Genomic DNA, 14,528 nt, shown 5'->3' on the forward strand with positions numbered 1-14,528 from the left:
AAAAGTCATCCAGGATGAACTTTTCTATAGGAAAAGTCATCCAGGATGAACTTTTCTATAGGAAAAGTCATCCAGGATGAACTTTTCTATAGGAAAAGTCATCCAGGATGAACTTTTCTATAGGAAAAGTCATCCAGGATGAACTTTTCTATAGGAAAAGTCATCCAGGATGAACTTTTCTATAGGATAGTCATGCACTTTTCTATAGGAAAAGTCATCCCGGATGAACTTTTCCATAGGAAAAGTCATCGAGGATGAACTTTTCCATAGGAAAAGTCATCCCGGATGAACTTTTCCATAGGAAAAGTCATCCCGGATGAACTTTTCCATAGGAAAAGTCATCCCGGATGAACTTTTCCATAGGAAAAGTCATCCCGGATGAACTTTTCCATAGGAAAAGTCATCCCGGATGAACTTTTCCACAGGAAAAGTCATCCCGGATGAACTTTTCCATAGGAAAAGTCATCCCGGATGAACTTTTCCATAGGAAAAGTCTTCCCGGATGAACTTTTGTATAGGAAAATTCTTCCTGGATGAACTTTTCCATTGGAATAGTCTTCCCGGATGAACTTTTCCATAGGAATAGTCATCCCGGATGAACTTTTCTATAGGAAAAGTCATTCCGGATGAACTTTTCTATAATAAAAGTCGTCCCGGATGAACTTTTCTATAATAAAAGTCATCCCGGATGAACTTTTCTATGGCAAAAGTCATCCCGGATGAACTTTTCTATGGGAAAAGTCATCCCGGATGAACTTTTCTATAATAAAAGTCATCCCGGATGAACTTTTCTATAGGAAAAGTCATCCCGGATGAACTTTTCTATAGGAAAAGTCATCCCGGATGAACTTTTCTATAGGAAAAGTCATCCCGGATGAACTTTTCTATAGGAAAAGTCATCCCGGATGAACTTTTCTATAGGAAAAGTCATCCCGGATGAACTTTTCTATAGGAAAAGTCATCCCGGATGAACTTTTCTATAGGAAAAGTAATCCCGGATGAACTTTTCTATAGGAAAAGTCATCCCGGATGAACTTTTCTATAGGAAAAGTCATCCCGGATGAACTTTTCTATAGGAAAAGTCATCCCGGATGAACTTTTCTATAGGAAAAGTCATCCCGGATGAACTTTTCTATAGGAAAAGTCATCCCGGATGAACTTTTCTATAGGAAAAGTCATCCCGGATGAACTTTTTCATAGGAAAAGTCTTCCAGCATGAACCTTCTATAGGAAAATTCATCCCGGTTGAACTTTTCTAAAGGGAAAGTTATCCCGGATGAACTTTTCCATAGGAAAAGTCTTCCCGGATGAACTTTTCTATAATAAAAGTCGTCCCGGATGAACTTTTCTATAATAAAAGTCATCCCGGATGAACTTTTCTATGGCAAAAGTCATCCCGGATGAACTTTTCTATGGGAAAAGTCATCCCGGATGAACTTTTCTATAATAAAAGTCATCCCGGATGAACTTTTCTATAGGAAAAGTCATCCCGGATGAACTTTTCTATAGGAAAAGTCATCCCGGATGAACTTTTCTATAGGAAAAGTCATCCCGGATGAACTTTTCTATAGGAAAAGTCATCCCGGATGAACTTTTCTATAGGAAAAGTCATCCCGGATGAACTTTTCTATAGGAAAAGTCATCCCGGATGAACTTTTCTATAGGAAAAGTCATCCCGGATGAACTTTTCTATAGGAAAAGTCATCCCGGATGAACTTTTCTATAGGAAAAGTCATCCCGGATGAACTTTTCTATAGGAAAAGTCATCCCGGATGAACTTTTTTATAAGAAAAGTCATCCCGCATTAACTTTTCTATAGGAAAAGTCATCCTGGATGAACTTTTCTATAGGAAAAGTCATCCTGGATGAACTTTTCTATAGGAAAAGTCATCCTGGATGAACTTTTCTATAGGAAAAGTCATCCTGGATGAACTTTTCTATAGGAAAAGTCATCCTGGATGAACTTTTCTATAGGAAAAGTCATCCCGGATGAACTTTTCTATAGGAAAAGTGATCCCGGATGAACTTTTCTATAGGAGAAGTCATCCCGGATGAACGTTTCTATAGGAAAAGTCATCCCCAATGAACTTTTCTATAGGAAAAGTCATCCCGAATAAACTTTTCTATAGGAAAAGTCATTCCGGTTAAACTTTTCTATAGGAAAAGTCATCCCGGACGAACTATTCTATAGGAAAAGTCATCCAGGATGAACTTTTCTATAGGAAAAGTCATCCAGGATGAACTTTTCTATAGGAAAAGTCATCCACGATGAACTTTTCTATAGGAAAAGTCATCCAGGATGAACTTTTCTATAGGAAAAGTCATCCAGGATGAACTTTTCTATAGGAAAAGTCATTCCGGTTAAACTTTTCTATAGGCAAAGTCATCCCGGTTGAACTTTGCTATAGGAAAAGTCATCCCGGATGCATCTTTCTATGGGAAAAGTCATCCCGGATGAACTTTTCTATGGGAAAAGTCATCCCGGATGAACTTTTCTATGGCAAAAGTCATCCCGGATGAACTTTTCTATGGGAAAATTCATCCCGGATGAACTTTTCTATGGGAAAAGTCATCCCGGATGAACTTTTCTATGGGAAAAGTCATCCCGGATGAACTTTTCTATGGGAAAAGTCATCCCGGATAAACTTTTCTATAGGATAAGTCTTCCCGGATGAATTTTTCTATAGGAAAAGTCATCCCGGATGAACTTTTCTATAGGAAAAGTCATCCCGGATGAACTTTTCTATAGGAAAAGTCATCCCGGATGAACTTTTCTATAGGAAAAGTCATCCCGGATGAACTTTTCTATAGGAAAAGTCATCCCGGATGAACTTTTCTATAGGAAAAGTCATCCCGGATGAACTTTTCTATAGGAAAAGTCATCCCGGATGAACTTTTCTATAGGAAAAGTCATCCCGGATGAACTTTTCTATAGGAAAAGTCATCCCGGATGAACTTTTCTATAGGAAAAGTCATCCCGGATGAACTTTTCTATAGGAAAAGTCATCCCGGATGAACTTTTCTATAGGAAAAGTCATCCCGGATGAACTTTTCTATAGGAAAAGTCATCCCGGATGAACTTTTCTATAGGAAAAGTCATCCCGGATGAATTTTTCTATAGGAAAAGTCATCCCGGATGAACTTTTCTATAGGAAAAGTCATCCCGAATGAACTTTTCTATAGGAAAAGTCATCCCGGATGAACTTTTCTATAATAAAAGTCATCCCGGATGAACCTTTCTATAGGAAAAGTCATCCCTGATGAACTTTTCAATAGGAAAAGTCATCCGGGATGAACTTTTCTATAGGAAAAGTCATACCGCATGAACTTTTCTATAGGAAAAGTCATCCCGGATGAACTTTTCTATAGAAAAAGTCATCCCGGATGCATTTTTCTATGGCAAAAGTCATCCCCGATGAACTTTTCTATGGGAAAAGTCATCCCGGATGAACTTTTCTATAATAAAAGTCATCCCGGATGAACTTTTCTATAGGAAAAGTCATCCCGGATGAACTTTTCTATAGGAAAAGTCATCCCGGATGAACTTTTCTATAGGAAAAGTCATCCCGGATGAACTTTTCTATAGGAAAAGTCATCCCGGATGATCTTTTCTTTAGGAAAAGTCGTCCCGTATGAATTTTCTATAGGAAAAGTCATTCCGGATGAACTTTTATATAGGAAAAGTCATTCCGGATGAACTTTTCTATAGGAAAAGTCATCCCGGATGATTTTTTCTATAGGAAAAGTCATGCCGGATGAACTTTTCTATAGGAAAAGTCATCCCGGATGAACTTTTCTATAGGAAAAGTCATCCCGGATGAACTTTTCTATAGGAAAAGTCATCCCGGATGAACTTTTCTATAGGAAAAGTCATCCCGGATGAACTTTTCTATAGGAAAAGTCATCCCGGATGCACTTTTATATTGGAAAAGTCATCGTGGATGATTTTTTTTAGGAAACGTCATCGTCAATGATCTTTTCTAAAGGCAGAGTCACTTCATGATCTTTTAAAATAAGAAATAATTTACAAATTTTTTATATTTTCAAGTTTTTTATTGTTTTGTTGATTTTCTTTGTTTTTTTTTTTAATATATTTTCTTCTTCTTTTAGTATTCTTCTCTTCTTAAATAGAAGTTTATATAAACATTAACGAATTTAAAAAAGAGGATGAGCAGAATTTGTAATAACATCAGTTGGAAGTCAGGCTTAAAAAAGGGATTCAGGGGTAGTTCTTTTCATATACGTTTTATCAAAATAATAAACAAACTTAAGAAGAAGAGAAATAAAACATCATATGCTTGCATGTTTGTATAGAATTAACTAATATAATGAAAAATAATAATAATAATTAATATAATTATAGTTATAGTTGTTGGTTGGTTGGTGTGTAGTAGTTGAGGTATAAAAAAGGGGGAGGAGAAAAAGAACATTGAGGTGTTTTTGTGTAAAAAAATGATGATGAGGATGCATGGTGGGTGGTGGATTCAATCGTATATATGACTATAATGTTGCTGATATATGTGAATATAGTTCTCTTTTTCCTGTTGAGACATTTGGGCAATTAAAACATCATTGATTTGATCAATTGGATGAGGACGGCCGGCAACTAAAACGGAAGGAACATCATCCTCTTCTTCTTCAGATTCGGAATTAATAAAGTTATTGTAATCATCGTTAATGGCTGTAAGAATAAGAGATTAACATGTTAATTACATTTCAATAAGTATTCAATTTTATTTGAAACTTACGAATTTTGGTATTTTCTATATCATTTTCATCATCACTCGAATCACTGGAATTGGCATTGGAAGTACCGAAACGCAAACCTTTGGCATTGCTTTTCTTTTGTTCGGGTTGCTTTTCGTATTGCAGCAGTACCGCCATAATATCTTCCTGTTCCTTTTTACGATTGTTGTTAACCGTTGAGGTGGTGGTGGTCGTATTCGAGGATGAAGACCATGATGAAAGGCCAGGTTGTTGTGAATTTTGTGCAGCTTCGTTTAGTATGGCATCTGTATTGTCCGTATTGTCTTCGGTTATGACCGTACTTTCTGTCATCCATATGGGACGGGCCTTGCGCTCGGCCACTGTGTCTGGAACATCATCACCGCCAATGTTAATGTCCACCCGAGTTTCTTCGACAGCGAAACCTTGGTTTCGTGTTGCCTCACCGGACCATTGTTGGCCTTCACCACGCATAGCAGTGGGTTTGTTAATCCTAAACAAAATTACATGTCAGTAAGTATTATTTAAAGGGCATAGCTTATACCATTTACTTACCCTCTTATTGTATCTATATCCACAGGTTCAGGTTCCAAAATCTCTGGCGCCAACTTAATGCCCTCCACCTCCCTTAGCAGATCATATAACGGCTGTAGCTGTTCATTAAATCTGGCCAACATTAAACGGGAATCTTTGGTCGGCATTGCCGATGTATCCTCCTCCACGGTACAACCACAATATGTACAACGAAATTCCTGAGTGTTAAAATCAAACAATTGATCGGCCTCCAGATCGGTAAAAGTCTTATTACAATTCGTACACTTAAAACTGGCTCTACTCGTTGCATCACGCTCCTCCGTTTCCATACGCTTGCGCATTAAATCCAACTTATATTTGACTACATTTACAAAAGTTTTATAATTTATAAAATAGTAATTGACTTTTTGCGCTTTGCCATCCGGACCCGTTTCCATTTTCAATCGGATCTGTATGAATTTATCACTGCGCAGGGTAGTAATGCGGGCACGCATTTGTTTCTTTTCGAAGCGTAAAAGTTCGGCAATGTCATCTTCTTTCATGCAGGGATTACGAACCAGCATATCAATGATGAGAGCATCTTCTATGGTATAAAAGCCACGTACAACCAGACGGGCTAACTGTTTTAGACTACTAGGCACTTCGGTAACATATCGGATTTCTGTAGTTGATGTAGTCGCAGGAGCAGAAGACATTGCAGTGGAAGCGGGAGGAGGTGAGTGAAATTAAAAGTGGAGTGGAAGTAGAGGAGAAAATGCGGTGTGACGAGAAATGGGGTGCTGAAAAGAAAATAGAAATCGGAAAAGGCGATTATTCAAATGTTAATCGAAAAATCCATAGAATTTTTCTTCGCAGAGGTGCTTCTCCTATCGGAAACATCATCACCGAGGACTTTTCCTATCCGAAACATCATCGCCGACGACTTTTCCTATCGGAAACATCATCGCCAATGACTTTTCTTTCGGAAACATCATCACCGAGGACTTTTCTTTCGGAAACATCATCACCGAGGACTTTTCTTTCGGAAACATCATCTTCGATGACTTTTCATTTCGGAAACATCATCGTCGATGTCGTTTTCTATCGGAAACATCGTCGTCGATGTCGTTTTCTATCGGAAACATCATCGTCGATGTCGTTTTCTATCGGAAACATCATCGTCGATGTCGTTTTCTATCGGAAACATCATCGTCGATGTCGTTTTCTATCGGAAACATTATCGTCGATGTCGTTTTCTATCGGAAACATCATCGTCGATGTCGTTTTCTATCTGAAACATCATTGTCGATGTCGTTTTCTATCTGAAACATCATAGTCGATGTCGTTTTCTATCTGAAACATCATCGTCGATGTCGTTTTCTATCGGAAACATCGTCGTCGATGTCGTTTTCTATCGGAAACATCATCGTCGATGTCGTTTGCTATCGGAAACATCATCGTCGATGTCGTTTTCTATCGGAAACATCATCGTCGATGTCGTTTTCTATCGGAAACATCATCGTCGATGTCGTTTTCTATCGGAAACATTATCGTCGATGTCGTTTTCTATCGGAAACATCATCGTCGATGTCGTTTTCTATCGGAAACATTATCGTCGATGTCGTTTTCTATCGGAAACATCATCGTCGATGTCGTTTTCTATCTGAAACATCATTGTCGATGTCGTTTTCTATCGGAAACATCATCGCCGATGACTTTTCCTATCTGAAACATCATCACCGATGACTTTTCCTATCGGAAACATCATCGCCGATGTCATTTCTTATCGGAAAGAAATATCGTCGTAATATTCCTTTCGAAAATTCGTGATTTTTCAATTTCATCGTTTAGAAATATTAAAAGATTCTCTTCCAATTTTTGTCTAAAAATTCTTAATTTTTCTTATTTTATTTCACTGGGAATTTATTCCTCTTTTAAACCCCACTCACAAATTCACGCCTTTGCTTTTCTACTTGTTCTCTCTTGAAAACAACTCAACATGTGTTTTTTTGATTGGCAACATTCTCTTCACAACACAATTGTGCGGGACACTGTTCTCTCAGAGAGTTTGCACAACACTCACTCACGTTGCCGCGCATTTGTTTAGCAACACAAAACACAACACATCTGGCAACACTACACACACACGACCGACTCTCTCTCCGCGTTTCATTGTCAGTTTTTGACATTTTTCATTTTTCCCATTAGTCGTTTATTTTGTGTCATTCTTACTTTTTCGGTTGGATATTTCTGCTGCTGTGTTGTTGCTGGTGTGTGATTACAATTTTTTTCCAAACACTTTTTCACCGTTTATTAACAATGAAAACTGCAAATTTTCATATATCTCAGCATAATGTCTGTCTGTAGAATAGTTGTGTATAGTTTTTTGATAATTTAATTGTCTTATTCTTAGACAATTATTAGTTTTTTTGGAGACTATAAAAATACCCGACCGAAAATATCTGCATAAGGCGAGACAGGGTGTTTCACATGATGTGTGTGTATGAAAATTGGCCAATTGTGTGAAACATATGTTTGTCAATGTTGCTATATGGTTGACTGACAGAGTTGTATTTTGGGGGTTTATGGGTGTTGCTTGATTTATGGCGTATGGCAAAAATGAAGGAATTTAAAATAAAGGGGAAATTTGATGGTCTGTTCCAGTACGACAAGAAGCACTAAAGGTGAGAACAAAATGGATTTTTGTTGCTTATTTTTTCGGCCTCGCTTCAAAGCGCAAAAGTGAAATTGTACTGTTTTCAATAGGAAGTGCCACAACGAAGCGAGGCTTCAGGCCACAAAGTTGAAAATGGTTGAACTTTTGAATTCTTCGCTTGGCTTCATTTTTGACATTTAGTTTCGTCATTCAATTTGATATAAACACGTGTTCAATCTGAAAAATATAATTTGGCTGTAATTTTTTTGATCCGTAATACTTATTTACCAACAATTCATATTAAAAAATTGAATTTTATTTGATATATTGAAATATGTAATTATGTTTATAGCGCCCATGAATTTTACGCTTCGATGTGTGATACAAAGAAATAAGCGGCCTTGTGAAGAAATAAGCTAAGCAAGAAAATTAAGCTAATAGCTGACTGTGTTCTCACCTTAATCACTTCGAGCTGTCAAAAAAGTTTTCGTAGTCGATGGTCAGACTAGCACGATTTCAACATGGCGACGTCAAGTTTGTAGGCGAGGGGTATGAAGTAGTGAAACCCATGTACATGGTTTTCTGTGTTTGTTATGTTGCCTCTTCTTGTTTTTCGTTGCAAGATTTTTCTTCCATTTTCTTTCATTTTTATTTTCTCAAGCAAACGTTAACAACAAAACAAACATAAAAAGATTTAATAAAAACATTTAATTAATGAAATAGTTAAAATTTAACTATTAATATTAATTTAATTATTAATGTTAATAATTTTGTGTTGTTTTTTTTTTTTTGGTTTATTTATGTCTTTTTTGTTTTAATTGGTATGAGAAACACAACAAACGCGAATGGTAAAATAAAGAGGAAACGCAAAAATCTTAAATTTCACGTTATCGTGTGTGGACACTAACGAAACTTTAAAAGAAACTTTAACGAAATTGGTTTCAAGAAACCTTGCTAGTCTGACCATCGACGTACTGTTTGATTATTTTTTTGTTAGTTACGTCTTTGGGGTCTTTGGCCATTTATGGTGACGACATATTCCTGTAGAGATGAAAAAGAGGATCTGGAAACATGTGTATAATGGTTATGGAAACATCACTTTTCCAATTTTTTGCTTCTCCTGTAAAATCATTTTTTTAGTTGTAATTTTTTACATATTTTGCAATATGTGTGGTGGTATTTGGACACATACATCATCCCAATAAGATTCAATGAAAAGGCCAGAAGTCCATCTTTCATAATTAGTTCTCTTATAGCGGGAAATAGCTGTCAAATATAAATTGTCGTTGCAAAATAGAAATTATCAGATTTTTGTTCAAAAATTTGGTCCACTGGCTCCGCCAAATATAATATGATTATCATCCAAATGTGTAGGATAGTTCTTTGCAATGTACCCCACCATGGATGACGTTAAACATTATAGCCCTGTTCCAGAACTAAAAAGTTTTTAAAATTTTATAAAGTATGGGAACAGGCCATATATACATTTTATCTATAGTGCGATTCTCCAACTCATTTTTGAGTTACCGGTAAAATTGAAATGCTTATAATTTCGGTAATTACAGATTTTTTCGATAAGTTAGCAAGAGTGTTGTCAGCTTTTATTTGAACTTTTCATTCATAATTTTCCGTTTTATTTTTATCGATTTTTGTCGATAACTCAAAAATGTGTTAGAGAATCGCACTACTGAGTTTACCATTTCTTAGCATTTTTAACCTGTAAAGTGTTCCCTTAATTTTTTTTAATAGCATACAATTTACATGAGAGCAGTTTACCACTTTTACCATTTTCTACCACTGTTACCATTTTTAAAAATAAAGGAACAGACCAAAGGTCATAAATGATTCTGCGAATGTGCGTATTTTTGTAGACAAAGCCATATATGACCTACCCGATTTATGCATTTAGGATTCCTAACATAGAATCTTCAATACTTTAGGATTTTCCATAATTTTGAATATTAATATGTACAATACACATTACATTTCAGTAATTAGCAAAGACAGCAAAACAGCCACAGAAACGCTTTGTCAACATTGCAACTAATTCAATGCCGAAATATTATTGAAACACATTCGACACATCCATCAACCACAAACACTATCAACAAATACGCAGACAACACACACAACGCCGCCCCGAGCAACACGAGAAGCAGCAACATCGCCAACACTTATCCCTTATCCTATTGCCACCATTAGCACCACCAAAGCCATTGCAAACACCACAAAACGGTAATGACGACGATATAGTGGAAATATTATGGAAGGAATTTTTGCCGAAGAAGTACCATCAACATCCAAGGCGGCGGCGGCCAAGGAATCCAAGGCAAAGAATAGAAAAATTATAAAACTGAAACAATACCCTCCGAAAAATACGGAAACGGCATTATCCTTATACCGTCGCGGCGAGTTGACCGCTTAAAGAGCTGGCGCAATTTATGGAGTTCCTGTGAGAACCATTCAAGAGAAGTTGGCTGATAAGAGGCGGGAGGCAGCCTTATCGGGATATTTCGGGTGAAAGTTCGTCGCTTAGCAGCTTTATGTAAGATAGAAGCAGTAGACCCACTTGCATATATTGCGTTTCTGTTTCTTTGCAGGTAATAAAAATGTCTTGGCAAGCGGAGTACCCACAACCAGAATGCAACTCTTCAAACCAAATTACAATCCGATTCAAATTCGGAAAATATTGATCAAATAGTTTTTTAATATTTTTTTTTTGCGCCTTCAACCAGAAGGAGGCTGCGGATTTTGTGCCAATAAGAACCCACATGCAAGAATTTGTGTCTTGAGTTTCGACGCACTCAATGTCAGCAGTCGAAATAAAAGTACTCAATACGGATTCCTTCTAAAGGGCTTTCTTTCCAATTAGATAATTTTTATTGGGACCAGGGGCCTTCAACAATACAGAGGCGAAGATGTCGTGAATATGTTTACAACAATCTATGCTGCAGCCCGAAGCATTAGCTTGCAAATAAAAAACACCGTCGACGATGCGGCCAGCCGATATACAGTGAGTCACAGTCAAAAGTATCCACTTCAGCTTCTTTCAATAAAACTGCGAATGATACATGTATAGGGTGTTTTTTTAAGCTAGATAGGACTTTAAATTGTAAAAAGTAACACAAAAAATTAAATTTTGATGAAACTTTTTTTATTTGTTTCAGTATACTCTGACAAATCATCATGAATAGACTCACGCTTGAACAACGCTACAAAATTATCCAAATTTACTTTGAAAATCAGTCGTCGATTCGCGCAACTTATAGACGACTTCGTCATTTGTATGGCGTTCAGCGATGAGGCGCATTTTTGGCTTAACGGGTTTGTTAATAAGCAAAATTGACGCATATGGAGTGAGACCAATCCACAAGAGACCCTACAGACTCCATTACATCCAGAAAAATGCACCGAATGGTGCGGTTTTCACGTTGGTGGCATCATCGGACCTTATTTATTCAAAAATGAGGCCGGAGCTCGCGTCACGGTCAATGGAGATCGTTACAAAAAGTCGATTTTTTTTGAATGGCTTGCGTTTAAAGCATGGTAGAATGATAAAAGGTAGTCGCATCTGTCAAATACACGTAAATGCAACTCTGTATGTCTGTACAGGAGCGTGTCAAATACATAAGAACAACAATACTGCATGACATTTCATTACAAAAACAAAACAGTTTGTTTATTTTTGAGAAGCAGTGGACAATCAAAACAAACAATTTTTGTATTTTCGTGCCAGAGGTATTATTAAAGTCGATAATCAACATTTTTATCAAGAAAACCGAAGTAACAGCGTGATCTTCCATCTCGGAATATCAGTAGAAGTCTCCACAATAAGATAAAATTTGATGCAGCCCTCGACGGATTAAAGTGAGTGCTTCGGATTCATATTGGATAATTACGCAGTTAAGAACAATCGTGGACACCATAATAAAAAACATTGAGTTCAGAGTCAACATATTAGCTCAATGATAATGGATGGACGTGTACGAATTTCGTTACTGTTAAATATGCCTGACAGGGGCATCAACCACGACTTCCGTTGAAAAAAATGGCGGAATATTAATTAATTCCGAAGTCTTTTTTAAGTGCTGCTTAACTGTTTAATACAAATTTTGTGGTTCATCGAAATAATGTATGTTTAGACGAAATCCGTTTCAGACAAATTGGAGTTGATTTAGACATGTCCGTCTAGCTCACAGGTGTGCACGATAACTCTCGAATGGGTCAAGCGATTTGGTTCAAATGTTGTGCACCGTAATATTTTGCAGAAACTTAGTTTATTTCAACAGAACCAGAACATCAAAATTATCGCCGTAGCGAATCCCCTAAACTCAATGTCGGCTAACTTTTGTTGTTGTAGCAGCATATAAACCTACGCAGAAGCATAGGCTTGATGCTGGATTGGAACTCTTCCGTGAAATTAAAAGACAAGAGACACTACAAATCGACGTAGTGGCATGAGAGAAGTCTATCTTCCTACCTTCGGTGATGTTGTCGGAACACATACATACATATGTATTTGTTACGTAGTACAATTTCTATACTTGCTAAGAATTGGGCACAGCTCACAGACAATAAATAAGTTTAATTAGTTATGTTTAAGGTATTAAAATCCGAATAATTTATTTATAAAATTTTTAATTTCAAAATTGTATGTATACCAAAATTAAAAAAAATGCATTGATTAAAGAACTAAAGTTATGTTCCAATATTAAATGATTCATTTTGTTATTGTTTGGACAAAATAAAATAATCGTATACATCAAAAATTTATTTTTATTAGTTTAAGTTCAGCTTTAAACATATACATTATTTGTTGAGAAGATGCAACTTGTAATAACGCCATAATAGTAAGTTTAGATTTTCGAAATCCACACGATTTCAAAAGTCATTTTCATAGCGTATATGTCCAAAAAAAATCCACAGTGTTAAGGAACAAGATTTGCATCTATGTTCAAACTGGACTCTGAAGATGTCTGTGTCTACTCTGTAGCCATATACTCAAGGGTATCTTCAAGCTGGTAAATTTCTCGAAATTAGTGTCCTGAAAAATCTTCAACTTCGTTACCAACTTCCAATGGGTCACTAATATTTGCATCTATGTTCGCACTGGCTCTCCCTGTATCCATTCGGTACAGTCATGTTTTACATTGCTAGTCTCTCTCAAAATTTCAGTATTTCGTGCTAAAATATGAAATATATACTTCAAGATACGCAAAGAAAATATGTGTGTTACGGAATAACTTACCCAAACATGGCCATGATACCATGAGAAATGATAGACACTTCTTCATTGTAATGGAAATCACATTCCTCTTCATTCATCATATTAATTTGCCTACTGCAAGAATTTGGTATTGATAATAGTGATCCACTTCTTCTTGTGGCCACAAATGGAACAGCGTTCGACAATAAGCATTTGCGTTTAGAAAAATATATTATGTCGGATGGCAAAAAGTGATCCACGCAAATGAATTCTTTTCCATTGAAATTTATTTTGATTTTGACCACGTATCACGAAGTTTTTCACACTTAGGAACACTGAAAAATGACCAATTACAGCCAGCCACAATTCTTCTCTTTGCACAACACACAAGATCTCATGTTTAAATACAATTGTTTTTTTTTATTCAACAATTCGAATTAAATTTTTGTTTATTTTGTAACTGTAACATATACAAATGTAGGTTTGTATGTATGTGTATGTACAATGTTTACTATGTCAAACTACAATTTGACAATGAACGTACTTCAAATTCAAAATTTGAAAAAAATTTAAATCAGTTGTTAGCATGAAACTACCTTTATTCTTGTACCATGGTTTAAAGTGGGGTACACACGATCAGTTTTGACTGTCAGTTTTGCTCAAGTAATCGGTTGCTTGCCAGTGTGGCCGTTCATTTTATTTCATATTTTGTGGTTGCTGGACGTTTGGACAGTTATCGATAATTCCGAAAAATCGACAGTCAAAACTGATCGTGTGTACCCCGCTTTAGGCCAATTGCTTGGAGATGCATAAGCCAAATAAAGCTATAGCTCTGTTCCAGAACTAAAAACATTTTACAATTTTTACCACTTTTACACATTTTGCGTTCCCGTACACAAAATTTATATGAAAATCTTTTACGACTTTTACCCTTTATAAAGTACGGGAACAGGCCATATATGAGCATGGACGGGCAGCTAACAGACAATAGCTCTGTTCCTTTACGTGCAAGAATCTTCAAGTTTTGCCAGCGTTCCTTTACTTCTGACACCATACAATTCATATGTGAGCATTTTACAACTTTTGCTACTTTTGCCGGTTTTACTATTTTCAAAAGTAAAGGAACAGACCAAATACTATAAGAAAATGCAAAAAACCCACAAAAATGTGCGAAAATATCCAAGTTTTACGTCAATTTTTACAACCATTTTTGGTGGCGTTTAAAAGAATATTTTTGACGCATAGAAAACAGAGTTAACAACTTCTTCTTTGTTATTCTCGCTTATAGGGTTGCCATGGATCCATGTTACATACATTTTTTAATTGCAACAGGACCAACATTTTTTTAAGTATTTGGTTTTTCGAATATTGGGTATGGGCTTCTAAAATACTGAGCTGTTATTATTGGTGAAATTTAAAACCGAATAT

General features: G+C 36.2%; 1 protein-coding gene and 1 long non-coding RNA gene across 4 annotated transcripts; one reads left to right on the forward strand and one right to left on the reverse strand.

Moving 5' to 3' along the window:
• Positions 1–4,031: 4,031 nt before the first annotated feature.
• Positions 4,032–7,726, reverse strand: TfIIEalpha (transcription factor IIEalpha). The gene is made up of 4 exons (XM_073987886.1): positions 7,471–7,726; positions 5,281–6,038; positions 4,749–5,218; positions 4,032–4,681 (listed from the first exon to the last, which is right to left on the reverse strand). The coding sequence occupies exons 2-4, from the start codon at positions 5,952–5,954 to the stop codon at positions 4,485–4,487; spliced, it is 1,341 nt and encodes a 446-aa protein (XP_073843987.1). The 5' UTR covers positions 5,955–6,038; positions 7,471–7,726; the 3' UTR covers positions 4,032–4,484.
• Positions 7,185–12,610, forward strand: LOC141404354 (uncharacterized). Of its 3 annotated transcripts, none has more exons than XR_012412996.1 (4): positions 7,185–7,508; positions 9,886–10,417; positions 10,495–10,907; positions 11,062–12,610. It is a non-coding gene; the product is annotated as an uncharacterized lncRNA (long non-coding RNA). The 3 variants fall into 3 exon arrangements; XR_012412997.1 differs by having other exon boundaries at positions 7,453–7,508; positions 9,886–10,439; XR_012412995.1 differs by having other exon boundaries at positions 9,886–10,907.
• Positions 12,611–14,528: the final 1,918 nt, after the last annotated feature.

Source organism: Musca autumnalis, unplaced genomic scaffold (genome assembly GCF_047663935.1).
Source record: "Musca autumnalis isolate F117 unplaced genomic scaffold, ASM4766393v1 scaffold_4, whole genome shotgun sequence".
Classification (NCBI taxonomy): domain Eukaryota; kingdom Metazoa; phylum Arthropoda; class Insecta; order Diptera; family Muscidae; genus Musca; species Musca autumnalis.

What these genes read in the sequence shown, in the direction of transcription:
- TfIIEalpha (XM_073987886.1), bottom strand. Translation starts at nt 5,954, where the DNA reads ATGTCTTCTGCTCCTGCGACTACATCAACTACAGAAATCCGATATGTT. An exon ending in GATATAGATACAATAAGAGG is followed by an intron (nt 5,219 to 5,280) that starts GTAAGTAAATGG and finishes AATTTTGTTTAG; the next exon opens with GATTAACAAACCCACTGCTA. An exon ending in TATAGAAAATACCAAAATTC is followed by an intron (nt 4,682 to 4,748) that starts GTAAGTTTCAAA and finishes TTATTCTTACAG; the next exon opens with CCATTAACGATGATTACAAT.